The sequence below is a fragment of the Epinephelus fuscoguttatus genome, linkage group LG9 (genome assembly GCF_011397635.1).
Source record: "Epinephelus fuscoguttatus linkage group LG9, E.fuscoguttatus.final_Chr_v1".
Lineage (NCBI taxonomy): Eukaryota > Metazoa > Chordata > Actinopteri > Perciformes > Serranidae > Epinephelus > Epinephelus fuscoguttatus.
This window is the reverse complement of record NC_064760.1, coordinates 17,412,292-17,439,693: the sequence shown is the minus strand read 5'-3', so window position 1 is coordinate 17,439,693 and position 27,402 is coordinate 17,412,292. Positions and strand designations below refer to the sequence as shown.

Genomic DNA, 27,402 nt, shown 5'->3' with positions numbered 1-27,402 from the left:
TCTAATGATTGTATCTAGCACTGTTCGACAAAGGTGCTGTGTTGCACCTTTTAAAGATGAGTACCATACAGCACAAAAACAGGTTCTCCTATGACAACGAGCCAAAGAACCACTTTAGGGTAGTGTTTAGCATAATTTCTATTTAGAGTGGCGAGTGTGCATGATGCTATTTGAATCACCTTGCAGTAATACTGATACAGTATATTCTCAGCATGAGTATTACTGCAAGCAGTAGCTTAGTCAGTAGGGACTTGGGTTGGGAACTGGAGGATCACCCGTACGAGTCCCCGTCCGGACCAAAATATGGAGCGTGGACTGGTGGCTGGAGAGGTGCCAGTTCACCTCCTGGGGTGAGGTGCCCTTGAGCAAGGCACCGAACCCCCCAACCACTCGGGGCACCTGACCAAAGGGCAGCCCCCTCACTCTGACATCTCTCCACTTTGTGCATGTATAGGTCCTGTTTGTGCATGTGTGTGTCTTTCGGACCTGTGTGTAATTGACAAGCAAGAGTGAAAACATTGAATTTCCCCTCAGGGGATTAATAAAGTAAATAAATAAAGAAAGAAAGAAAGAAAGAAAGAAAGGAGATTCAAATAGCATCATGCATACTAATAACAAAAAAATGTGCGTATGTCTGACTCCTTCAGAGATTTTCTTTTTTAACGTTAGCTTAATGATTTACAGTTGAACATGGGGAGCTTTCACCTTAGATATTACCAAAAAAGAAAAAAAGAATATATTTGACATGATCAAATCAGGATAAATCACATTGTACTCTCTGTTTTGATGATGTACACATTAAGAAACACAGTATAAAAAACAAAGTGAATGGCAGAGAGGACAGTGAATACAGTACTATAATGAAGCATACAAAAACAAAAAAACTAATGGTATGATTCATATTGTGTTATTAAATAAAAGACATAATTTGTGTGTACAAATTAAATAAAAATGACTAATTATCTAAAATGCACTTAAAGATAGTGCCAAATGTAGTTCTTAAATACATTTAATTTAATAGAAAGTACAATATTTCCTTCTAACGTGTAGTGAATTCAAAGTATAGCATCTACACCAAGTAAAGCACTTACAGAATTTTACTTTCTATCACTGACTTTGTTCTGCTTTCTACTTCTTTATTCAGCTTTCAATAACAATTTAAGAAAACATTATGTGGATATTTTTTTTTATGTCAAAAGGCACCGAAGCAAAGAAATTATGTAGACATTTTACTTTGTCATAGCACCAACAATAAACCCATTAAATATTATTAACATTGTAGACACACACCTTTATTTCTGTAGCCAAAACAAACATATACATTATTCAGTTAACCAGATGTGAGACTTTCTGCCTTAAAATGAAATTAGGTGTGTCCTCTGTTTCCCTCTCTCCAGAGTGAGTGCTTTAGCCTTTCAGTGAGAAGTGCTCTTAACTATTATTCCCTTCATATCTCACAGTGTTGGAATGTGAGTGGCCCATATTCATTGTCTGAATTTGTGTGTTTTGAGTCACGCACCGTTATCAGTTCCTGTGTATCGCAATATACAGAGGAACCTATTTTAAGCTCGTAGATTTTGGCTTTGAGTATATAAGAGTGGCTACCCCCGCCCATTTCTCTGGATCCTCCCTCTCTCCTGACTTGTGTGAAGTATGTTCAGGGCGATAGCCTCCAAGGAGCCCTCAGACAAAACACAACCAGCTGGGAGGTGTCACACTTTCTCCTGACATCCACGACTGCACAGACACTTGAAACCACAGCAGCACTTGTACAAGGGAACTGTTGTCAGCCTTCTCTTTTCTACAGCTCTGAGGATTTATTGAGGAGAAACTTTGACTGGACTTTACAAAAGAAAAAGAAAAAGTGAATTAAACTTTTTTGGGACGACATGGCACTGAGGCAGAACTCTGACAAGGAGCCAAGCATCGAGCTGTTCATCAAGGTCAGTCATTTATTTTCAGTTTCACGAAGAAGAAGTGGACTGCAACATGTCAGGGAAAGACAAATATACCTCAAAGTGTGTAATGAAATTTCTCCTCTTTTACCTGTCTTATATTTTCTATTTAAGAGGGAAAGAAACAGGCAAACAATGGTTCACTTATTAAATTAAAGGCCAGACATCTGCAGTATGTTGATGTGTGATCAATCAGAGGTCAACTCTCATCTTGATGGATGCCATCTATAGATACCGTCTGCTACAGATGCTGAAGTGTTTGTAACCCTGCTGAGGGTCTCAGCACTGTTTCTTTATCAGTGAACTCTGGCCACAGACAGACAGTCCGCCTTATCATCACACACCCAGACGGAGTTGAGAGCATGCAGGATGACTGGCCCCAAGCCTGATCCAGGCACACCCACTTTACTTGGGCAGGGCAGATGTATTTATGAAGCACATTACATACTCAGAGGTGCTTTAAATTAAGTTTGAAGAACAATTCAAAGTTGAAACTACGCAGTTAGAGGTTAAAACAATATGTTTTAAAAAAGCAAAACAAGAAAAGATAAAATAATAAATGAATCATATAATTTGAAATTGTAATGATAATACAGTGATAATATTGCTATGAGTTTTAAAAACATTTAGTTGAAAGCGCTTGTGAACAATTAGGTTTTAAAGTGGATAAAGTCCAATTGTTGTGGCATTTTTCCTGACACCCTCAGGCAGTTGGTTCAATTGCTGTGCTGCATTATGACCTCTTGCACAGACATTTAGATAGGCCTATATCTGTGATATGCCTATCTATATCGAGAAGTCATACAAACAAATAGTAGTTTTTCTCTTTTCTCACCTCAGATTGTTTTTTAATATTCAAACGTTCTCTTCATTCTCATGGTGCTACCTTTACACAGATGTGTTTTTGTTAAAGGCATCCATGCAGAGACACTGTGTCTTCTGTTGTATGAAACAAGGTCAAGTGAAGTTCACAAACAATTCAAGACAGCACAATATGTGATAGACATGTCAATGTGTAGATAAAACATTCAAAATTCAGTCCCTTAAAAGAATAGTGCAACATTTTGGGACATATATTTGCTCTCTTGCCACACTCATGTCTGTATGTTAAATTCAAACTACGCCCAGGAGACGTTAGCTTAGTTTAGCATAATGACTGGCAACAAGGGGAAACAGCTAACCTGCCTCTGTCCAAAGTCACACCGTGATTCATTTGTGTAATCTGCACAAAAAAACAAGGTTTGAAAATGAGAAGTTGTGGTTTTACAGGGGGGTTACACCTCCTCTGGATGCAATGTGAACAAGCGAGCAGGCAGATTCTTTCAGTGTTTCCCCAATGAAGATGTCCTAAGGTGCTCAGTGCATACAGAGAACAGGCTAAGTGACATGTCGCTGGTTTGAAACATTGCTTTGGTGAAGCTTTGCACACCTTCAGCCTATTTAGTCCTCCAATGGCTCTGTGAATGTTGCACTCATACTATATCTGGACACTTTTTCGTGGTCCCTCCTTGTATGTTAGGAAGCAGTGTTATGTGCTGGGTTATTGCTCTGTAAGGCACAGACAAAACACCAAGAAGTCACTGCTTCCAGCCAAGAAACAATCCTGCTAGTAAACCCTCGTAAGACAGTAAATCTTCAATTTTACTCTTCTGTTTTTGGATTAAACAGACAATATGTCACGTGTATTGTATTGAGTCATGTGTTATGTATTGAGCTGTACTTTGGATGGATGGTCTTTATGCTAAGCTAAGCTAACTGGCTGGTGGCTCTGCTCATGTTTCCCACTGTAAGTGAGAACAATATCAATCTTCTCATCTATCTCCTCCCAAGCACGTAAATAGTTTCCCAAAATGTCAAACTATTCGTTTGACATCAAGGAGGAAAGCAAATTTTAGCTTCGGTTGTTTTCTGCTGCAACACAATGCCTGCTTTTCCCTCCATGGAGGAAACCGCCCAGACACGCCTGTCACTTCCAAAATCGAGAGGAGAAGAGAAGTTGTGATTGCTTCACTGTGCTGAAAGAGGACATTCGTGCCTCATGTGGTCATAAAATAAAGTTTCCTTTCTGTGTTTTTCAGGCTGGACATGACGGAGAGAACGTGGGGAACTGTCCGTTCTGTCAGAGGCTCTTCATGGTTTTGTGGCTGAAAGGAGTCAAGTTTACAGTGACCACTGTTGATATGAGGAAGTAAGCACCCCCCCTCCTCTGGTGAAAACACTTCCTGAGCATCTGGTCATGGGGACTTTCACACAGAGGTCTATTAAGAAGCTAAAGAGGGAGAAATTGAGAGTAACTCAAAACCATTTCTCACTTATCAATAGGTGTGTTGCTCACTCGGGCTGACGGAGGTTAGAAGGAGGTGCCTGTTAAAGCCAAAGTATACAAAGAGCTCTGTGTCGCTGTCAAACAAACACCTTCTTTAATTGTGGCTTTATTGTGCGAATTTCTCAGGGTCATAACCGGTGAGCAAATAAGATCAGGAAACTTTGAAAGGATGCTGATAATTGAATGATTCAGAACACACAAACACGCAACGGGCCTCTTACAGCCACTCCCAGCGCTGTGTGTTTTTGTAACTAAACCAACAGCCAATGTTGAAATCATTAATCCACAGAGCCACATTTGGTTCTGACAGCCTCGATAACCACCGCGCTCTCACTTTTGACGTGTTTGGTAACAGCCTAATTGAATGAACTGAGTGAATACATCTATAAGTCAGATGTCTCCCCCCTTACCACCCTCCTTCATCTTCATCTTTATCTACAGGAAGCCAGCTGAGCTCAAAGACCTGGCCCCCGGGACCAATCCTCCTTTCCTCCTCTATAACGGCACCCTCAAAACAGACTTCATCAAAATCGAGGAGTTTCTTGAGCAAACACTGGCCCCGCCCAGGTACTGTCACGCTTAGTCTTTACACAAATATTAATCAAGTGTGATTTCAGTGGTGGCTTACTCTAATCAAGCAAGTTTACTCCCTGGCTGCTCCTTGCTCCTCTCCCCTGCAGGTATCCTCATCTCAGCCCGCTGAACAAAGAGTCCTTTGATGTGGGTGCTGACATTTTTGCAAAGTTCTCTGCTTTCATCAAGAACAGCCCGAATAATGCCTGTAAGCTGTGATTCATTAAACACACAACAGCACATAATGTTCTCAGTTATTCTTATTTATGGATGTGAGATAAAATGCTACTAGGGGCTTTACCTCAGCATTTCCATTCCACTTTCTACTTCTAAGTACATAGAGGTTATTCAAGTACCCTCGTTAAGTAGAATTTTGAGGTACTTGATACTTGACATACTTGAGTATTTCAGTTTAAGGCTACAGCCAGCTATAATAATCAAATAATGTGATATTACGATATGATATGATACGATGCGATACGATACGATGCGATGCGATATGAAATGATGCCATATACTTTTTTGTCCCCCAAGGGAAATTTGTCTTAGTCTCAGGAGCTGCACAAGTTTTGCTGCCTTACAATAATAGTCCAGATGAAATAAAAAGCATACACAATTAAAAAAGAAACATAAAAATACACACTACACATAACATTATTGCACATTAGCCACTCATTATAATAGAAACGCTATAATTGGGGCTATTCTGCACAATAAGTACTTATATTTTCCTGATAATACTGCTGTACTTTTACTTAAAAAAACATTTCAATCCAATAATTTTACTTGTAACAGAGTTAATATACAGAGTGGAGTTTGATACTTTTACTTAAGTAAAAAATCTGAACACTTATTGCACTACTGATAAAAAGTTAAAGTACTTATTATCCAGAAAAAATGGCACCATATTTTATTATCTGTGTCAATTCTGTTGAAGTGAAGCTAATTTATACTTATACAGATTAATGTTTACAATATTTCCTTCTTAAATGTTACCGAGTAGATGTATAAAGTTGCATAAAATTGAAGCACTCACATAAAGTACAAGTACCTTCGAACTGTACTTGAATACAATACTTACGTAAACGTATATTTTACCTACATGTAGTTGCATTACACTACACACAATTCAGAACAAAAGCATGACATATCTCTCATACCTGTGTTTCTGACCCTCCAGTTCACCTGAAAAACCTGCTGCGGGAGTTCAAGCGTCTGGACAACTACCTGATCTCGCCCCTCCCTGAGGAGATCGACCACAACTCCAGAGAAACCATCACCGTCTCCAAGAGGAAGTACCTGGATGGAGACCGCCTCACCTTAGCTGACTGCAACCTGCTGCCCAAACTGCACGTTATCAGGGTGAGACTTCAGCTGTGGTTTTATTCTGGGGTAATCTTTGGTATAGTGTCGAGTGTTTTTGTTTTTTGCTTGGATGTTTAGTGTCTGGAGACAGAGGTGGTAATTAACTGAGTACAGGTACTCAACTACTCTACTCTACTCTACTTAAGTAGAGTAGTTGAGTACAGGTACTCAACTACTCTACTTAAGTACAATTCTGAGGTACTCGACATTTGACATAATTGAGTATTTCCATGTTATTCTACATAATACTTGTGTTTCACTGCATTGCAGAGGGACTTGTACTTTTTACTACTAGTTATTTAGCTGCTATAGTTACATGCTGTTTTTCATATTTAGATCTTTAGATTTTACATTAAAAAACATATGATAAGCTTATAAAATACAATGCATCATTTTTTTGTGATTTAAATTTTTACTGTGTTTTCTTTTTATAGGGTATACATTTTACATTTAATTTCAGTTATGTTGCTACCCATTGAAATAATATTATGAAAACCGAGAAATTAAAAAAATAAAAAAAAAAAAATAAAAAAATTACAAAACACGAGCAGGAAAAAAAGAGCAGATAACAAAATGTACTACAACTAATAAGAACAAAAATAAATAAATAAATAAGGAAATAAATTAATTAATAAAAAAAAACAGGTTAGTGCTGAGTTGTGCAGAGTACATAGTAAATTAGTTCGCAGCAATATCATATCATTTTAAAAGTTTACACCATAGAATATACAATTCATTATTTATGAGCTCATAAATACAATGCATCATTAAAGACTAACCAACCTTTTTGGCTCGTGACTCCTTGGTTTGGGTCCCCCTGTTACATTACATATGTCTATGAGCTGTTAATAGCTCCACCACAGAGAGATTTCCCCTCTGAGCTTCTCAAATGGTTTCATTTAAATAACAGTTTAAGGCCCAAAGAGACAAAAATTCTGCAATATTTCACAAAAAGTTCAAAAGATAAAAAGAAATGTTTGTATCAGACCTTTGTTTTGTCTTCCCTCTCCCATTTATCCTCTCATGACCACTCAGGTTTATCTTGTGACTCTGTGGAGGGGACCGTCTCTTGGTTGGAAACCACTACACTAAACTAACAAACTTTAGATATTATAAAGTAGTTAAAAGTAGCCTCACCTCGACCAGCTACAACAGTAAAATGCTGCTTACACACTGATGCATCACGATTAACGATGTACTAATGTAATTTATAGTAATTTATCAGTCATGGGGCCCAGTTTTCTGCATAGTTAATTATTTTATATTTAATATTTAAAGCACATTTTGCTGATGATACTTGCATACGTTTATTTCCAGGGGTATTTTTACAGTTTACTTGAGTATTTCAGTGCCGAACTACTTCATATGTTTACTCAACTATGTTTGAGAGAAATCTTGTATTTGTTTGAATCCACTACATTTGTCTGACAGTCATACTTACTTAACAGTTTAGGATTTTAAAAACCTATAATGACCATTAAAAGTAATGCATTCTGGTAAAGTACATAAAACAGTATAACACAGAGTATTTCTACATCATATTTACTTCAGTAAATGATCTGAATACTTCTTCCATCTCTGATTTTCATGTACCTGATGTGCTAATTTTGATCTTCCTTTCCATTTATTTCAGGTTGCTGCCAAAAAGTACTGTGACTTTGACATCCCTGCTGAGTTCACAGGCGTGTGGCGATACCTTCAAAACGCCTACGAGAGAGAAGAGTTCAAACAGACGTGTCCGGCCGACATTGAAATCGAGAAGGCTTACTTCACCGTGGCCAACCAGAGGAAATAAAACCTCTGATCCTCTGTAATGAATGTCCTGTTTTCACTCACCATGCATGTGGAGCTGGTGATCTGTAGAGGGTGCTACAACCTACAAGAATAAACCAAGGCGATGAATCAGACACTATTCACCTTAAAAAACCTTCACCTGTTGTAGCTGTGAGACAGTAGGACATGCTGAAGCAAATGTTTTATTGGTTGTTTGTATTGACTGTTTATCCATACTCACTCAGACTGATGGTATCTTTATGCCACGATGAAAAGGCCAAATGTGCAATTGACTGTAGATGTTTTTGTTTATAGTGTAAATAAATATTTTTCCATGCTTTTTACGATCAAAACACCCTCATTAATAAACATATGATTGTGTAAGTGTGAGCAGCAGCTGCAGAAACCTTCACAAACAGTTCATGTTATTGACTCACTGTCACACTAATAATAAAACATATGAAGTTAATTTGTCAAAAATCCTGATTCTTGTGTGGGGTGTGTGGGTGTGTGTGTGTGTGTGTGTGTGTGTGCTGACTACTACTGCTCCTTTATTTAGGTCTCAAACTGTAAATATTATAAACATCTATCAGTATCACAAGTATCACAACCAAGACCAGGTCACATAAAAGGCATTTCTGATAGTCAAGTTTATTTTCAGCCACAAAAAAAGACAGTTTTACAGCTTCAAAAATATATCTTCTGTCGATCCAGTAAAGACCATGAATATTCTGTTTGATGGGAAACAAAAATGACGATGGAGAGTGGAGACGTTTCCAATCAGGCCAAATCACACCAGACGTCCTGCAGCTGCTGGGCTCTAGTTGGTGACACAGTATTTCCAGAAACATGCTGACGGGGTATCAGAGAGCAGATATTAAAACACTTTAAGACATTTGACACGCTACCTGAAATTCTTACAGTTATAACACTTAATATTTATTTTAACCAAATACCATGTATTGTCAAAATGTTTCTCCATATAACAATTTTACTACTGGTACTTTTGTATATTACATATATTCTAATATTAAAGGGTTCTTCTTGTAAAGTCTTGTCTAATCCGGATCGAGGATCAAAGGAAAGAGTGTTATATGTTGTACATCCAGCTGGCCACCAACATTGCTACACGTTAGTATTTGGTTAAATTTAAGTTGTGACATCAGGTGACCAAAAATTCAATGTAAGGACGTCGTCTAATGCCAACATAATTTTTCGTAAAATACTGGCGACAGATGATGTTACTATTCTGTTGGTTCTAAGTTGTGTTGTTAAATAACCAAAAATCCAACAACTTCCAAACATCTAATGAGAATGTCATCATGACCTAGAATAATGTGAGGTATGGAGAACAAAACCCAACATCTGCTAGACATTATCATGTTAACGTCCACACAACATGAAGTTCTATCGTTGTTAGACATTTAAAATATCGACAATTCAATTGTCATTCAACCAAAATTTAACGTGTGTCTGATGTATACAATATAATAATAGAATATAATAACAGACAGGAGGTCTGCGTCACCACAACGTGTAGTTACATTTCTGGGGAAGTACATGTCAGGCTACGGCGTAGGCTCTATGTCGATGCAGACTCTATGCCGTAGGTACAGCACGGATTCAACGCAGAAGTAAAAAATCCCGCTCAAGAGTCCAACATCTTTCTGACGTCATCACTAACTGGGCAGGTTGTAAAGTCCTTTTAAAAAATGTTGATTTTTGGGCTTTATAAATAAAATACATTTCACCAGACAACATGTTGTCATATTTTTTAATTCAGTATTTTTTCCACTAAATAAACTTTCACTACATTTGATATCACATTTATTACATCTGTGATGCGATTAAGGAAAACAAATGCAGACTTTTCTGAGCCTTTAAAATAAGGTGCTGTTTACATTCACATCAGTGAGGCTAGTACCAGTGCTTCTATATCTACTATGGTACAATATAATGGTTTCAGTGTACCTTTACTTTAGTTGATACACTGGTGCTGCATTAGCACAAGCCTTAGTTAAACATTCTTCTGATGAGATCATTGCATTAGTGTGTTTTTTATATGATGTCAGCTCAGGATTAAATGCTCGGAGCTGTCGTCACAGACCTTGTATAAAGAGCAGGTGTGGCGTGTCCCTGATAGACTCACCTCTTTTGTTTGTTTTTGGCAAGTTCTGCTCTGATCTGAGAAAACCCTGAGAGCGAAGCTTGTCAGCCGCTGCCAGCTTCAAGACGGCTTCTCTGAGGTCCTCGACCTGAAAACAAGGAAAAAACAAAACATGATGCAGATGATGTGTTGTGGCTACGCACTCATTTACGGTACACTACAGCCACATCACATTGGTTTCTAGTGGATTTGGTTTCTGGCGAAGATTTCAGGGGGAGGCAGGGGACACATTCCCCTCAATAAATAGAACATGTGCATTTGTCCCACACAATAAAAACTGACCTTAATTTTGATGACATTAAAGACATGTCCACCTTTGACTGATGCAGGAAAGGCACAAATTGTTGCATAAAATTCATAGACTGTATGAAAATATCAAATGTAGCCAACGTGCCATCATCCATTAATCTTTTGGAGCCTTGAGTTTGGCATTTTCGCTGTCACCATCTTGGCTTTTTGGAGCCTTGAGTTACAAGGATGGGAGCTGTTGAGGAGCGAGGGGTGATTCTGACTGAGACTGAGGACACTATCGGCAGGCAGCCTATGTCTAAAAGCAGGCATGCCCCTAATAACACATAACTTCACACCTTAATAAAATTTAAACAGGTGACTTATATGAAAATTCTCCCACCATACAATTGTCACGAACAGGAAAATTAGCTATACAAAAGGAAACCACTTTTTTACCAGGCTGTAAACACGTTTATTTCCGCTGTTAAGTTTGGCATTTTAGCATGGCGGTCTATGGGGACCGCCTCACTTTTAGAGTCATTCGAGGAGCTGCTTTTGGCACTTCCGTGTTGGCTTCATTTTTCAGGACGGGACGTTTCCGTTTGGTAAAAAAGAAGTCACCAGAATGCAGGAAATTAAATGTTTAATCCTTAAATTTTCCTAGGGGAGGCCTACCAACCTCCTCTGTTTCTGTGCCTCCCTCAATGCAGTAACAAAATCTACACCCCTGTTTAAAGCCCTCTGTGGTCTGATTCCTGTATTCATTTGTGAGCCTCTGTGCCTGAATGTACCTGATCTCAATCTCAGATCCTGCAATAAACCTCTGTAAGCCCCCCCGGTGTATGGCAAATGGTGAAAAATGTTGATCACTGTTTCCCAATAAAGCCGAAGATCAAGTCTTCAAATGTCTTGTTTTATCCACAACTCAAAAATATTAAGTTAACTGTCAATGAGGAGTATAGAAACCAGAAAATATTCACCTTTAAAAAGCTGGAATCAGAAAATTTTGTCTTTTTCTAAATTACTCAAACTGATAAACTTTCAAATTAATTGATGATTCATTTCATAGTTGACAAGTATTTGATAAATCAATTAGTGGCTGCGGTTCTACTTACCGTGTTTGCTAACTTATCTTGTTGTGCTGAATCTTTAGCGCCTTAAAAAACACAGACGGAGAAAAATCAATATATTGACCATTTGTGATTGATTAATCTGCATGATATTTGTATTATTTTTACCTCTACTCCAGGACTCTCTCCCTCCATTGTGCTGCATCAGTAGAGGATACAGATCATTCACCTCTCTCTGCTCCCCCTCAGCAGCGTTGGGTCCATCCTCTACCTCTGACACTAATTTTTGAATGAAATCTGTTGAGATAAAACAATCATCACCCCCTCATCATCACCCTCTCATTTTGAAGAACCCTGCGCAGAATAACTTAATTTAACTATATCTTGAAAAACAAAACCTAGAAAAGGATAAATATTTTATCAAAGTTAAGATAGAACTTAACTACCTAAGGACATTAATGAATATTATGAACAGAGTTTGGTTGAATCATCATTGAGGTGTAAGCACTAACAACTGAGCTCATGTCTCACACAAATGCAGTAAAACAGACGGAGTAAATAGTGTTGATCAAGTCAAAAGGTCAAATTTTAAACGCCAAACTGACCTTTTCCAGTAAAATTAAAGAAGTCAGCATGAACAGAGTCTTACCTGCCTGTGGCTCCAGGTTGGTGTCAGAGTACAGAGGTAGAGCATGTGTCCGTCTTGCAGAACAAATCACAGCTACAAGGTAAAACAGAGCTACAGACAACATGGTGCCTCTATCTTTAGATGGACAGATGGACTATAACTCTGCCCGGCAAAGAACTTCACTTATATATCCTCCATGGCCATCCATCACAACCTGATCAATACATTATCATCACACCCAGTCTCCTCCTTAATGGTTTTGACGCGATGGATCAGGCGTCATAGACACAATTTAGGGGACTCTGTCAATTGAGCCGGAGCCTATCTGTGCTTGTACAGAGAGGCCTAACAAATGTTTACTCTGCGGCAGTAATCAGTGTCTGTCCAGCAGAGCGGTGATGGTTTATGTCTGACACCATTTCTGTGTGATGGCCTGTTCAAACGTATCATTGCTCATGTCTCAGGTACACAGCTGGTGGAGCTATGTCACCACAGGTTTCTACGTCATTTTGTGTTGAATGACTGACATTTCTGAAGCGTTTAATCATGACTGTCTGATGATACAAACAGGTCAGAGGTTTAAACAAATAGTTGAATGCTTTGTTCTTGTGCATAATAATCCAGAATGGACAATGAACTTTCTCTATACAATTTCTGCACAATTTTGTTTTCAACATGTTGATCATAGCACAGATGCTGATTTGTATTTTATTTATTTTACACTGCCACTCTCTCATATATGTTACATTTTACACATAAGCCAAAATAAATCCACAATTCTCACATAAAGCAAAATTCAAGTGAAAACAAAGATTCAGAAGTTCATTTGTCAACTACTCTTGAGTGCTCTCCTACCTTTTCTGCTTGATTTGTCTCTGATATTGGATATGTCTGTACTTCCTTAATACTCTGAATATTGTATATTATTAAACGCTTTTACGTTTTGTGTTTTGTGTTGTCATCTTCCTCCTAATACAGGGGTTAGCAACCTTTACTATCAAAAGAGCCATTTTTGGCAAAAAAATAAAAATAAAAATTAATCTGCCTGGAGCCGCAAAACATATGTAGGCCTCATTATAAGGTAACACAGCCTTTTAAACTGAATTCAGCCCATCAACATTACTAATAGATCTATACGAGCATTCATCAGTATGTTTTAGCACAAGGTGGCCATTCTGCAGTGGGATATTTTTAAATTATTTGGTACTTTGCAGTGTTGCCAATGAAAAAAAAAAATGTTTTCACGCACTATTATATTCTCTATTTTCTGCTGATACTTTTCCCTTTTTGGATTTGGAATACATAGTTAGCCCAGCTAGGGAGACTCAAGACTACTGTAGCCAACACCAGTGGTGTTTTAAGAGAAGAAGGCGCCAGGCCACAGACGAATAACGCACACAAATCGGGATAGAGGCTGCACATTTTTACAGTTGAAGAATGTAAGAATCACTTTAGGCCTACAACAATAAATGAAAATGAAAATGTTGACAAAAACATAACGGTTATTCATTTCCATACAATTTTCTGTCAAAGCCACTAGGGAGCCACTGGAGAGGGACTAAAGAGACACATGTGGCTCTGGATCTGCAGGTTGCCTATGCCTACTGTATAGTATATAAAGCCAAACTTACCTCGTATGTATGGGTTAGGGGGAAGATGTTGGAGGGATGGGTAAAGAGATAAATGGAAAAAAAATGTTAAAATGTGAAAATTACATTGCCCCTGTACACATACTCCATTTTGCATTTGTCTTAAATTAAAAAAAATCTAAAAGAACAGTTTGAAAATTAGGAGTGTCATTTTAAGAGGCTCAGAGTTGCTTCGAGCTAAATGCTAACTCATTTTAATTTAGCACAGGGGTCTTCAAAGTTTTCCAGACCAAAGACCTCTTGGCTAAAATCACAGATGGAGCAGGGACCCCCTACTTTATATACTGTTTAAAACTGAGTTGCACTTGAAATAATTCCTTGAATAATTTCTTGGGGTCTTCTCTTGCTTGTGCTTACCTGTAGCTGCTAATACAGCATGGCTAGGTGTGGTAGCCTCACCCTCTCCTGTAGTTTCGCTTGTAGTTTCTGAGGTGGACGGTATGTCAGAGTCTCTTGTTCATAAAGTTGTAAAACAATCCATAGTGGCTCACAAGAATATTTGTACATTTGGAACAATACTACTAACTGGCCAAAATATATTAATAATACATGACTGTTAGCTTATTAGTTCACCTTGCTGTTATGGAAGTCTGACCCACAGTGATTTAGCAGCTAGCTAACGTGATGGCACAAGGATTCATGGGTAGCAGTTAGTCATTAATGTTGTGTGTGCTGTATTTTTTTTTTTTTTTTCCAGTGAACAGGCCAATTTATCTTTGCTAATATATTTGATTCATTTCACTTTTGAAAAAAAAAAGTAAGACTTAAATTAACAAACAATAATTTTATGGGTCCCCTGCAGTAACTCTGAGGAACCCCCAGCAAGCTAACGTAAGTGCTAATTAGCACTAACGTTACACAGGAACTACCATTAAGTCTTATGGGAATGTCATTTTTCCTTTTTTTTCAGTTTGGCTGATACAGAGTGCCCCAGGAATGAGTCCTAAAACCTGGACATGATTTAACATTTTATCGATCACAGTTCCCTCGTTTCAAAGCCAACGGGTTTTTGGTTAGATAGCTGAGATAAGGTCTGTGATTAACTCAAGCTTAAAAGACTTCCACGTTTTGTCCTACAACATAAAATACATCAGTAAATACCCCAACTTCTATATGTCTTAGAAAAGGTGGTTGCTAATAAGTGGCAAAACGAGACTACAGAACGTCATCTTGTCACACCACACCGAACACCAAATGGCAATGTTCATGCAGGTCATGGAGGTCATGCAAGGTCATGCAGTGTAGTTTGTTTATAGCCTCACAATAGCTTTTTACTTGTGGTGACTGCATTTAGGCTTCAATAATCACCAAAGTGGTGTTCATATTATCTTGCTGAACAAAAAATTTTAATATCATACACATTTGTTTGCCACTTATTTTCGGCAATAGGCCTAAGCCAAAATCCAATGGAAAAAAATCCCATAGGCTTTTTGACGAAGGAACCAGTGTGATGCTAAATTCTGCGTCAGCCTATGGAAAAACATCATCCGGCACTCTATTTAGTCAATTATTCGTCACAAAAATATTGTACAAATAAAAGTTTTGACCTGATGCTTGAGCTGAATGAAAAGTTAAGGTTTACCAAGATTATTGTAAGATATCCATAAACATTTGCAATGAATTTCTTGGCCATCTATCTAGATATTTCATATTATTTTCTAGAACCATGCCACTTTCATGGCTAAAAGTGTTGTAAAAAAGAAAATGTAAACCTACACATGTCACAAGTGCAAATGTGCAGGGCAGTGCAAATGCAGCTGAGAACAAGTTTCAGACAAGGCCAGAGATTTACAGAGGACAAACTGTCCTAAGGAAAGATGCTTAATTAATATCTTAATACAGATATGTCCAGATGGCCTCTTTACTTCATAATGAGCCAATTTGAGCTCGAAACATTGCATTTTTTCTAATATAATTAAGAAGAGATTTAAAGAAAACATGCAGATAGCTGTGTTGAGAGTCCTTTGGGAGTGTGAGATTAATTAATGCGTCATTTTTTCTTAAAGGCTTAAAACTCAACAGTAATTGTGTCTAAAAATATAAAAGATCAAAACAAGATAAGAGTTTCTGGCTACTGGAGGAGGCTTTGGGCCGCAGGGCTTTTTGTCAAACTGAAAGGTCACTAATGCTCTTCAGATGAGTGTAGGTGTATCAGGTGATTTATAGGGTTGTCTTCACAATGTTGAAAACAACAACATTTGATACATTTGGCTGCAGAGCAGTCAATGAGACGAAGTAAAAACACAGCACAGCTCAGTTTTAAGGTCAAGGAAAACTGTCACTGTCACATAAACAAATTACTCATCTGGAAGAGGAAACAATAACTTACTATCACTCTTAAAATTACATACAGGATTTTTGTTGATGTGTTAATCGTGATCATGAGAAATGTAATTTTAATGTCATTGGTCATGCATTCAAAAATCCCACTTAAGTAAAAGTAATATCAGCACAATGTACAATGAACAAAGTATGAAAAGTCTCCTGCAGGACAGCGGCCCCTGTCAGTGACTAACATGTTATTACATTATTAAATTACTGATAATGATGCAATAATGTTAACAGGCTACAGCAGTTCAGTAGTGTAGTTCATTGGTTTCAAAATCCATAATAAAATATAAAATCAAGAGGAGACTGCAGTAACTAGGAAAGTATCCTCTTGTGTCATAAACATGTAAACCTTTAATAGTTTCATGGCTCCATTTCTCAATGATCAGCCATGAAATGTTCAGTCAAATTTTGTTAAACCTAGGGAGGACATGAGGGCTACATTTATCACAGTGTGTCATATAAATGTCTGTAAGTAACTTAATTGTGTCCTCCCACTTCTGAACCCAGACCTTGGGATGAGATACTGTGTTTCATCTGACTTTTGACTGAATTTAATTATTAATATTCAGTTTGACACGTGGGTCATTTCCCTAAACATAGGTTCTTAAAATAGCTGCAAGTTTAAGCAGGAAGAGGTCAACTGATGTACTACCACTATATTTTTATTTTTTTCTTAAATTAAAGAACCTGTTATATCTAAGAAATATAATGTAATATAAAATCATTTTTAAAATGTGCTAAATTCAGTAGATATTCTTTCCAAATGCATGACCACACAGTATTTCCCAAAATGAAATTAAAGTAATAAATTATTTAAATATACTATTATAAGAAATTAAATGATTTTTTGCCATTTTTTCTCAAATGATTAATCAATAATGAAAATAGAGGAATATTAGTTTTATGTGGATTAATTTACCAATTATTCAACTAGCTGTTTCAGCTGTAGTTAGTTAGAATTTATTTATAGTGTATTTCAGTTCAGTTCATGCCAGTTTTAATTAAATTATTATAAAATAAAATAAATAAATAACATAAAAGTTTATTATGACACAGGTCAACACTTAATTTCTGATTTGATTTAAGGAAAACAGTGGTCCCATTTTTAAAACCACATAATTTATATAATCAGAAAGAATATCTCAAAATCAGAGCCTGCTTATGAACAAATTACATAATCTTTGTCCAGGCAACAATTTTAGAGAAAATCTAAACTGATGGCAAACATTATGGAACCCAAAAGTGTTTAATAATAATAAAAAATAAAATAAAAAGACATTAAATAAACACATGAATATATAAAGCAAATCTTAATGAATAAATTAAATGTCATGTAAGAAATAAAAGTGTTACAAGAAGAATGTCATCATAAATATTTTTTGAATAAATATCCTTTGATTGTATATATATATATATATATATATATATATATATATATATATATATATATATATATATATATACAGTACAGGCCAAAAGTTTGGACACACCTTCTCATTCAATGCGTTTTCTTTATTTTCATGACTATTTACATTGTAGATTCTCACTAAAGGCATCAAAACTATGAATGAACACATGTGGAGTTATGTACTTAACAAAAAAAGGTGAAATAACTGAAAACATGTTTTATATTCTAGTTTCTTCAAAATAGCCACCCTTTGCTCTGATTACTGCTTTGCACACTCTTGGCATTCTCTCCATGAGCTTCAAGAGGTAGTCACCTGAAATGGTTTCCACTTCACAGGTGTGCCTTATCAGGGTTAATTAGTGGAATTTCTTGCTTTATCAATGGGGTTGGGACCATCAGTTGTGTTGTGCAGAAGTCAGGTTGATACACAGCCGACAGCCCTATTGGACAACTGTTAAAATTCATATTATGGCAAGAACCAATCAGCTAACTAAAGAAAAACGAGTGGCCATCATTACTTTAAGAAATGAAGGTCAGTCAGCCCGGAAAATTGCAAAAACTTTAAATGTGTCCCCAAGTGGAGTCGTAAAAACCATCAAGCGCTACAACGAAACTGGCACACATGAGGACCGACCCAGGAAAGGAAGACCAAGAGTCACCTCTGCTTCTGAGGATAAGTTCATCCGAGTCACCAGCCTCAGAAATCGCAAGTTAACAGCAGCTCAGATCAGAGAGCAGATGAATGCCACACAGAGTTCTAGCAGCAGACCCATCTCTAGAACAACTGTTAAGAGGAGACTGCGCGAATCAGGCCTTCATGGTCAAATAGCTGCTAGGAAACCACTGCTAAGGAGAGGCAACAAGCAGAAGAGATTTGTTTGGGCCAAGAAACACAAGGAATGGACATTAGACCAGTGGAAATCTGTGCTTTGGTCTGATGAGTCCAAATTTGAGATCTTAGGTTCCAACCGCCGTGTCTTTGTGAGACGCAGAAAAGGTGAACGGATGGATTCCACATGCCTGGTTCCCACTGTGAAGCATGGAGGAGGAGGTGTGATGGTGTGGGGGTGTTTTGCTGGTGACACTGTTGGGGATTTATTCAAAATTGAAGGCACACTGAACCAGCATGGCTACCACAGCATCCTGCAGCGACATGCCATCTCATCCAGTTTGCGTTTAGTTGGACGATCATTTATTTTTCAACAGGACAATGACCCCAAACACACCTCCAGGCTGTGTAAGGGCTATTTGACCAAGAAGGAGAGTGATGGAGTGCTGCGGCAGATGACCTGGCCTCCACAGCCACCGGACCTGAACCCAGTCGAGATGGTTTGGGGTGAGCTGGACCGCAGAGTGAAGGCAAAGGGGCCAACAAGTGCTAAACACCTCTGGGAACTCCTTCAAGACTGTTGGAAAACCATTTCAGGTGACTACCTCTTGAAGCTCATGGAGAGAATGCCAAGAATGTACAAAGCAGTAATCAGAGCAAAGGGTGGCTATTTTGAAGAAACTAGAATATAAAACATGTTTTCAGTTATTTCACCTTTTTTTGTTAAGTACATAACTCCACATGTGTTCATTCATAGTTTTGATGCCTTCAGTGAGAATCTACAATGTAAATAGTCATGAAAATAAAGAAAACGCATTGAATGAGAAGGTGTGTCCAAACTTTTGGATCATTCGTGTATTTTTTTTTATTAACAATTTACTGAATATTATATTGTTACATTTATCTAATATTTTATATATATTATTTATTATTTTTAATACCATGTTGGGGCTCAACAAAACATAAATAAAACAAGCTGTAAACTTTATAGTGACGAGCTCTCCGCGAGTCACGTGACCTCAGAGACCGGAAGTCTCTGTTGAGTGTTAAACTGTGAACATGCACCTACCTGACGCAAGTTGTTAATTAACTCTCCTCACCAAACAGGAAAGAGGGAGCTGAAAGACGAGCCAACGCAGGAGCACCACCGAGCACGGCAGCATTTCCTTAGCGAGGTACAGTTAACGCTCTTTATTTGTTTTATTTATGTTGCTAACAAGACCCCGAGTTAGCTTCACAGTGTTAACGTTACGAAGCTAGGAAGCTAACAGTTAGCTAACAGCTGGTACGACTTCTACAACTGCCTGTTACAATGTTCACGAGTTTCCTAACGTCACTGCTGACTGGTCAGATCTGATCGTGTAAATGTCGACGATGAAAACAGATAAGCGGTTTAAACAGTGATGTGTCTGTAATGTTTCACTGTTAAATGTTACCAGTCGAGCTCAGACCTTAAAATATTGTTTACACGACACTAACAAGCTAACGCCATTTTATTAATGCCTTTAAATTACATTAGGGCTGCTACAAACATCATGATAGTGATTAATCTGCCAATCAATTTGGCTGCCAATCGATTAATTTGTCTGTGAAATGTCAGAAAACAGGTTGAAAAATAAAAGGTTTATTGACAAGTAGGTTTTCACTTACAAGGACTTTTCCTGGTGTTTGGTACATACTATAAACATTAAGAGGAAGTAGGAAATGAAGACAAAGTACTGTAAAAGACAATGACATAAATGTAGGAGAAATACCAAATATTAAAAGGATACTATAAAAATATAATAAATATGTACAATAGAAAAAAAGAGCAGAACAGTTTTGTGCAGGATGTGCAAACATATTGATCAGTGGATGTGTAAAAGTTCACAGTACAGAGATCATGTGCAATGTACGGGAATGATACTCCGAGATGTGTGTTAATTAAATGTGTAGCGACAGATGTCTGTGGGGGGACAAGGGTCCCTTAAGTAATTTGACTGCACGCCTCACACAATGAAGTTGATACATCTGGTTAAAAAAAATGTTTAATTCATTTTTAAGAGCCAAAATGCCACAAATTCTCTGGTTCCAGTTTCTCTTATGTGAGTATCTAACATATTAAATGTGTTGAAAGGTTGTCTTAGTCCTTGGTGATAGTGAACTGGATGGACAAAACAAACTACTTGAAGACATTATTTGGACTTGGAAAGTGTGATTTGTCACATTTTTCTGATATTAAATAGACTTAACAATTACTTGAGAAAGTAATCAGCGGACTAACTGATCATGAATACAACTGTTCATTATTTAAGAAAGCACTTGGCGTACAGGAATTTGCCTCCAGCTAAATAAAACATAAACTAAACCAGTAAAGCACACATGTATTGAGTAAGTGCAGCCTTGTCATTTGTTGTAGGTAGTAATGCAGCAAACACAATGTGGTTTTACTGAAGAATCTGAGGCTGCACAACTGGTTGTGACTGACGACCCTTGCAAAGCATGTCTCCTTTTACACCCATGTGAAGTTTTAGTGTCATCCTGACCTAGCACTTTTAAAGTACTTCAGCTGCTCAGGTCTTAAACACAACATACACACCAGCCAGTGTAAACAAGTTAAAACACAGCAAGACAATTCATTCACATTAAGGTCATCAAGGCATTGTATTAAAGTTACAATTTCCAGTATCACGACAACACTGAAAAGCTCTGTGCTTTAAAGGCAATGAGTAAAATCTTAAAATCAATTCTGTAATGAACTCGAGCTCGTCCATTTTAAAAGGGGAGTTTTATGATCTCTTTTCTGACTCTTTGTTAGTAGTCAATTTCTGATTTATGTTTGTTAGAAGTCCACTTCAATAATCTAAACATGAGGAAATGAAAGTGTGTATGATGGTTTCAGAGTCTGTAAAACTAAGAACAGAACGGCAGTATTCAGTACGTCTAAGAGTATAAAGGACGAGTAGTATTACAAACAGCTGAAACAGACGGACATTTGTAATGTCACATCAAAACTTTAGGTCATCTGTTGAATGTTTTTAGCTGAGACTTCACCAGCTGCTTTATTTTTCAGTCATTTTTTGAGCCTCTTTAAAGCAAAATGTCTCTACAAACATGACTAGGGCTGCAACCAAAGATGGTTATTTATCAATTAGTGTCAAATAATAGTGAGAAGTGCCCATCACAGTTTCCTAAAGCATCACCAGATTACTTGTCTTAACTAGCAGTCCAGAACCCAGATATTCAACTTACTTACACAAAGAAAAGCAGAAAATCGTCACAATTGATAAACTTGGAATGGATCATGTATGGCTTTTTTGTCTGAATAATGACTTAATCTTTTCAGCTTTAAGTAGGATAACACTGAGTAGCAGCAGCATTAACGTATTTCCTCTCTTGTCCAGTGTCCTCTGCCAAGATGTTGTCCGAAGGAGGCTCTTTCATGAAGGGGATGGTCATGGGAGGCCTCTTCTGCTTGGTGCTGTCGCTCCTGGGTAGTTTCAGCCCCGGCATGGAGTCCAGGACAGACGACCATCATCACCATCACGTCAAGGCCCCAAGTAAAGACGAGCTGACACGCCTCTCTGACAGTCACATGCAGGAGTTGAGCAATCAAGTCCGGGTGTCTTGCATCATCATGGTCCAGCCCAAGATCCTTGTTTACTGGGCCACTGCGGTGGACACCTGGAGCAAACACTGTGATAAGGCTGTGTTTTACACCTCTGAGTCATCTAAGGCACTTGAGGCAGTGGACCTGAATGAAAAAGATGACTGGGCGAGGTTACGTAAAGCCCTGAAGCACGCATATGAGAACGCCGGAGACCTGCGCTGGTTCTTTGTGGCACAAGCTACCACGTTTGCCATCATCGAGAACCTCAAGTACCTGGTGCTCGCTAAGGATCCCAGTGAGCCCTTCTACCTGGGCAACGCTATGAAGTCAGGGGAGCTTGAGTACGTGTCGTATGATAGTGGCATTGTTCTCAGCTATGAAGCGCTGAAAAGGTTAGTGCGTGTGTTCGAGGACGAAGACAAATGTCCAGAAAGAGGGCGTGCCCTGTGGAAGCTGAGCGAGGACAAGCAGCTGGCCGTGTGTCTCAAATATACAGGCGTCTTCGCAGAAAACGGTGAGGACACACACGGAAAGGGCCTGTTCAACAGCAAGAGTGTGAACACCCTGATAACGGACAGCATGAAGGACAACCCCACTAATGTAGTGGAGGGCTGCTGCTCTGATATGGCAGTCACATTCAACGGGATGTCACCGAATCAAATGCAGGTTATGATGTTTGGAGTTTACAGACTTCGTCCTTATGGCCACGACTTTCATGACTCGTTAGTATTTAACCCTCCTGAAGGCTCAGATAATGACTAGAGACTCATTCCTTCAAGATGCATGTGGCATTTTAAATGTTTTGCTTCTATGATGGCAAACCTAACTGTGGGGAGATGGTTTTCTAATTCTGTTTCTTAAACTGGATTCTGGGTGGGAGTAACACTTGTTTGTATATTTGTACCTTTTGCACATGGCACAATCAGCACCCCATTGTGGTGTAGGTAAACAGTCTATGGGTGTGCCGTCCTTTTGAATGAAGATAGAGTTTGGACGTATGTCAAACTCGTGACATGGGACTAGATTATCTGGAAGTTTTGGTTATTGTTATCTTAGATGTTTGTCTTTCTGTGGTCTTAAAGCTGCATTAGAGTCATCAGATGATGACTATTTTCTGAAAAGTTTCTGAAATGATTTAACTGTTCAAAGTGCTTCTCCATCTCAACCACATTATTAATCTCATTTCTCTGGTTTTGAAACCTCTGAGAATAAAGAGAGCTAATCACCCAGCTGATTTAAAGACTGTGTAAAAGCACCAATAATCAAGGGTCAGCTTAGGCTCGGTTCTAAGTCGAGTGAAGAATACAAAGAATTCGTTTATACAGCTAAATGGAAATTACTGTACCTCAATGCTGACATCTAGGTAAAGTGTATTTCTGTTACCACACATTAAAAAAAGACCAAAAGAAACTTCCACTGATATTTTAAAAAGACGGCTCCTTCAGAACAAAAAGTGACTTTTGGATAATAACATTAATTTCTGATTAAATATAAAGTAGTTTTAGAGTGTTGATTTAAAGAGGACTGTTTAAAGTTCAGTGTGTAGGATTTAGAGGTGTCTGTTGGCAGAAATGGAATATAATATTCAGAATCATGTTCCCATTAGTTTATATTCACCTGAAACTAAATCATGGTTTCATTACCCTAAAATGAATCGTTTACATTAACTGACATGAACAGACAAACCTAACACTGGCTCTAGAGAGGGCCATTTTCATTTTTGTGTCAGCCACTGTAGTTCTCCTACACACTTGGCACACGGGAGAAATTTCAGTTCTGCAACCTTTCCATTTGATGCTGTTTAATGCTTCACACCAGACCTTAAAGTAAGACCCAAAAATCAGTGGAAATGTCATTGTTCCACTGATTAAAAAAAAAAAAAAGTGACATTTGGATAACAAAATAAAATTAATTTAATGCAGTTCTGTGGCGTTGACTGATCCAACAGTGACTGTTTAAAAAGTGAGAATGAGCACTGGCTCCAGGTGTATTAAGTTGTCAAGAATACTGTGAATGATTTTTGGTAAATGGAAATATTTTTTACAATTAAAAGACTGCTTTGTTAGGCTGAACAAATTCCATATAATGTTGTGAATGTACTCCTTCCCTCTTTTTATGTTCTGCCGTGACCACCATGTTGTTGTATCTTAATGTTTTTCTGCTGTCAGGTAAGAAAAGAATAAAATATTACAGCTGTCATTGATGCCCTGGTACTAGTGAGATATGTAATCAGAATATTACAAAGGTCATCAACACTACTGTGCATGAGTGACGGTATACATTCAACCAAGCAAGGGTGGAAGTTTCAACACAGGTGGGGGAGGGTGCATGTTAAACACGGGGTTTGGGGTCTTGTACCAGAAAATTTTAACACTTGATTCCCGCATTCTTGGGAAATTTAATTCACCATTTTATTCCTTTGTGCATCAATTTATGGTGTAAATGTCTTTTTGTAAAAATAAAAGTCCTTTGCTACTTTCATGTTTTTATTGAGGGGGGGGGCGTGTCCCGTATCCCCCCCAAAATTTACACCTATGCGTACAACCCCTAAAACATCCACGAAGTTGAATCAGCGCTCTTATACAACAGTGCATTACTTTCCTGAAGTTAAGATTTTTTGCAGGGCTGTTGTATTTAACTGCATTATTTTTAGCTGTGTACCTAATTTTACCTGACTTTACCAGACAGTAAGCACAGTGTCTACCTTTACTCACCACAGAGGAGCAGAACAACAGGTCTAACAGTTGAACCACCCGACCACTCCTTCAGCCATTATGTAAATATGCTCACATCCTGGATTAAGGAGCAGACAGGCTACATCATTATTTCAAGTTTGCACAACAATACATGAAAACCAGGTCATCAAATTTTGCCTGAGGTATTAAATATTACCAGTTAAATTATGTGAGCATCTTTAATTGGATGTGATGCAAAATACCAACTGAGATTAAAGTTTAAAGCAAGATCTTTCTTTTATTTGTGCATGTTGGCGATTGATTCAAAGCGTTCAGCAGGTTACACAGCTAAGTCCTCAGGTGTAAACAGGTGATGGGCAGCTCATGTGTCGCTGTCAAGAGCGCCACACTTTCTGGCGGTGGGTGGGGGCGGGCGCTGCAGGTGCTGATGTCGTCATTTATACGTCTTCATGTGCCACAGTCCGTCATTCAGATAGTGAACGTTCTCGATTCCAATTCCCTTGTTGACTTTTTCTCTGTTTGCGAAAGGCAGATAAAGATAAGCGTCACTAGAGCAGCAGTGGGAAGGACTTCTTTTTGGGCTTCTGTATAATGCAGGAAATAAAAGCTTACATGCTTTCTGCAGACATTTTCATCACGCCAACACAAAGTGCATGTTGTTTTCCCTCTGCCATTATGGCCTGCATCCACTTGTTAAAGACAAACATATGGGTAAGTGATGTAAAATGTGGAGGAAGGTGGCATTTTTCATTGTGAAGTTAGGAAAAAATACAGCACAGGAGGAAATCAAATCTTGTATAAAAGGATACAACTACTGTGTCAGCTCCAGCTGGGTAGAGTTTAGCGCCTGGGGACGTCAGCCCGGGGCACATGATGTTGGCTCCACTTAAGACAAATTTAATGGCCCCCTTGTCTACTTGCTGGTGTGGAAGAATGAAAGGATCTGCGAGAGGAAAAGAGCATTTGTTATCATGGTGAGGGAACTCAAAACCATCCACCAAGCAGCTGGCATTAGAAGATCTTACATTTATGCAACAGTCTGAGGGTTGGGTAGAATGGTCCTTCTCTCTGTCTGAAGAAAAGCAGCTCTCCATTCACTGTCAAGATTTCAATGTGTTCATGGCTGTGGGAAGAAAAAAAGAAATATTAAAACCGTAGAAGACAATGCTTTGAACTGCACTGAATTGCATATGACAGCCTTGATGATGAAAATAAAATGTCATACCATCTCACTATTTTGACAGGGTCCTTTTTGGGCATTATGTGATTGAGCCATGACTCAATGTCAGGAAACTGTTCCAACAGCTGGTTTTTGATGCCTTTGATCACTGATGTTTTCAGCTGTATGCAGTTCGATACATTTTCTTTCTCGTCAAATCTGAAACAGGAAACGGAAAATGCTTTTGTATACTGTGTTTACAACAAATGCAGATAGAAAACAGAACAAGCTTTTGTGCAGGGATGGAAATTAAGTTTTTGTCCACCTGCCATTGTGGCTGATGGATCCCAAAATCTACCTGCTTCTCAGTAGATTACCGTTATTGTTTTGGCTGGTGGCTGATGCTAATTTCCAAACCTGCATTTGTGGCTTGTCCATCATATGGTGGGAATCTTTTTTTTACAACAAAATGTAATCCTGTTTTGTGGTATCAATATACTACATGCATTAACTACTATACTGTAGGCCTAAATGTGTCACAATCAAGTATGTAACAGTGGAGCACACTGACTCCACATTGAGACAAATAATAACAGAGATGATTTAGTTCCACTATGGCAGATATTAACCACTACACAGTATGCAGGCTGTACATTGGAAAGAGACAGTAACTGTAGTCTTAGTCTAATTTATTTCCTTTGACAAGCAAGATACATGAATACATACATATATGGTACAAACAATTATGCATCAATACAAATCTTTAATTGTAATACAATCTTATAAGGGGGTAGTTTTGGGAGCTTTGTAGACAAGAGGTGAAAGTAAGAGGAAATAAGCTTAGCTAGTGTGAGATCTGCCTGAATGTTTCTCATATTGTCAAGATGACACTTGGTTTTTATTGTCCACCGTTAGTTCACAAACATGAATGAATTACCATTAAATCACACAGCAATGATGCATTTTAGGCCTGATTCAATATAACAGCAGAGGATCTTACAACGTACCATAACTCATGTTTTATTAGCTGAACTTGAGCCTACAATAAACTTGAGGAAGCTAGCTAGCTACTCAGTGAACGTTAGCCACCTAGCTGTGGTTAGCTAACGCTACAACATGGAAATAATTAGCACCGTACTTTTTAAACATCCTCGATGGTCGCTCTAGGCGCGTTCCTCAGTTGTGACAAAGCCTGTCCGGTCTCACTGCGGCAGATGAGGTACGGTAAACACAATTAATGAGAGAATACAATTCATTTATCAAGTAATGCTATAGCTATTCCACGCCTGTTTAGCAGCGGAGGGCCAGCAGTATGAGGGATACGTCATTTTACGACAACTGTTAACGTTACACGGCAGGTCCTGTCACCACGGTAACTTCGGTTACTGAACTGAAATGTAGAATATAATCTTTAGATTTTATTTTACATAGTATGCAATAATTCTGTTGCACTAAAATATTCCCTTACCTACAAATTATAAATTATATATGTAGAGTTTAAAATGCACACAGGAATTCTGAATTTGTTAAGTAGAAGCACTCATTGCTCATTGAACAAAACTAAAACAGGCAAATAAGTTCTAAAAATCCTATTAAAACATTATATGCTTTGGTGATATCTGAATGTGGTTGCTTATCAAATTTTTGTAAACG

The 27,402-nt window shown here is 38.1% G+C and overlaps 4 protein-coding genes and 1 long non-coding RNA gene across 6 annotated transcripts; 3 read left to right on the top strand and 2 right to left on the bottom strand.

Annotated features, from left to right (window-relative positions):
• The first annotated feature begins 1,668 nt into the window (after positions 1-1,668).
• On the top strand, positions 1,669-8,461 carry clic2 (chloride intracellular channel 2). The gene is made up of 6 exons (XM_049586143.1): positions 1,669-1,943; positions 4,034-4,143; positions 4,723-4,848; positions 4,962-5,062; positions 6,035-6,216; positions 7,853-8,461. Exons 1-6 carry the CDS (start codon positions 1,890-1,892, stop codon positions 8,012-8,014), a joined length of 735 nt encoding a protein of 244 aa, XP_049442100.1. The 5' UTR covers positions 1,669-1,889; the 3' UTR covers positions 8,015-8,461.
• On the top strand, positions 6,223-6,861 carry LOC125894612 (uncharacterized). Its single transcript, XR_007450081.1, has 2 exons — positions 6,223-6,333; positions 6,384-6,861. It is a non-coding gene; the product is annotated as an uncharacterized LOC125894612 (long non-coding RNA).
• An 81-nt stretch (positions 8,462-8,542) lies between the features above and the next one.
• urp1 (urotensin-related peptide 1) lies at positions 8,543-14,750 on the bottom strand. 2 transcript variants are annotated; one of them, XM_049586146.1, is made up of 6 exons: positions 14,095-14,750; positions 12,110-13,714; positions 11,629-11,757; positions 11,506-11,546; positions 10,142-10,247; positions 8,543-8,844 (listed from the first exon to the last, which is right to left on the bottom strand). In XM_049586146.1, exons 2-6 carry the CDS (start codon positions 12,210-12,212, stop codon positions 8,813-8,815), a joined length of 411 nt encoding a protein of 136 aa, XP_049442103.1. In that variant the 5' UTR covers positions 12,213-13,714; positions 14,095-14,750; the 3' UTR covers positions 8,543-8,812. The 2 variants fall into 2 exon arrangements, with proteins under 2 accessions (XP_049442103.1, XP_049442101.1); XM_049586144.1 differs by having other exon boundaries at positions 12,110-14,163; positions 14,311-14,349.
• Positions 14,751-19,337: 4,587 nt separating this feature from the next.
• c1galt1c1 (C1GALT1-specific chaperone 1) lies at positions 19,338-24,369 on the top strand. Its single transcript, XM_049586032.1, has 2 exons — positions 19,338-19,480; positions 21,689-24,369. Exon 2 carries the CDS (start codon positions 21,703-21,705, stop codon positions 22,654-22,656), a length of 954 nt encoding a protein of 317 aa, XP_049441989.1. The 5' UTR covers positions 19,338-19,480; positions 21,689-21,702; the 3' UTR covers positions 22,657-24,369.
• Positions 24,370-24,841: 472 nt separating this feature from the next.
• On the bottom strand, positions 24,842-27,073 carry mcts1 (MCTS1 re-initiation and release factor). The gene is made up of 6 exons (XM_049586033.1): positions 26,888-27,073; positions 25,816-25,968; positions 25,616-25,713; positions 25,400-25,533; positions 25,203-25,270; positions 24,842-25,105 (listed from the first exon to the last, which is right to left on the bottom strand). The coding sequence occupies exons 1-6, from the start codon at positions 26,896-26,898 to the stop codon at positions 25,024-25,026; spliced, it is 546 nt and encodes a 181-aa protein (XP_049441990.1). The 5' UTR covers positions 26,899-27,073; the 3' UTR covers positions 24,842-25,023.
• Between the last annotated feature and the right edge of the window lie 329 nt (positions 27,074-27,402).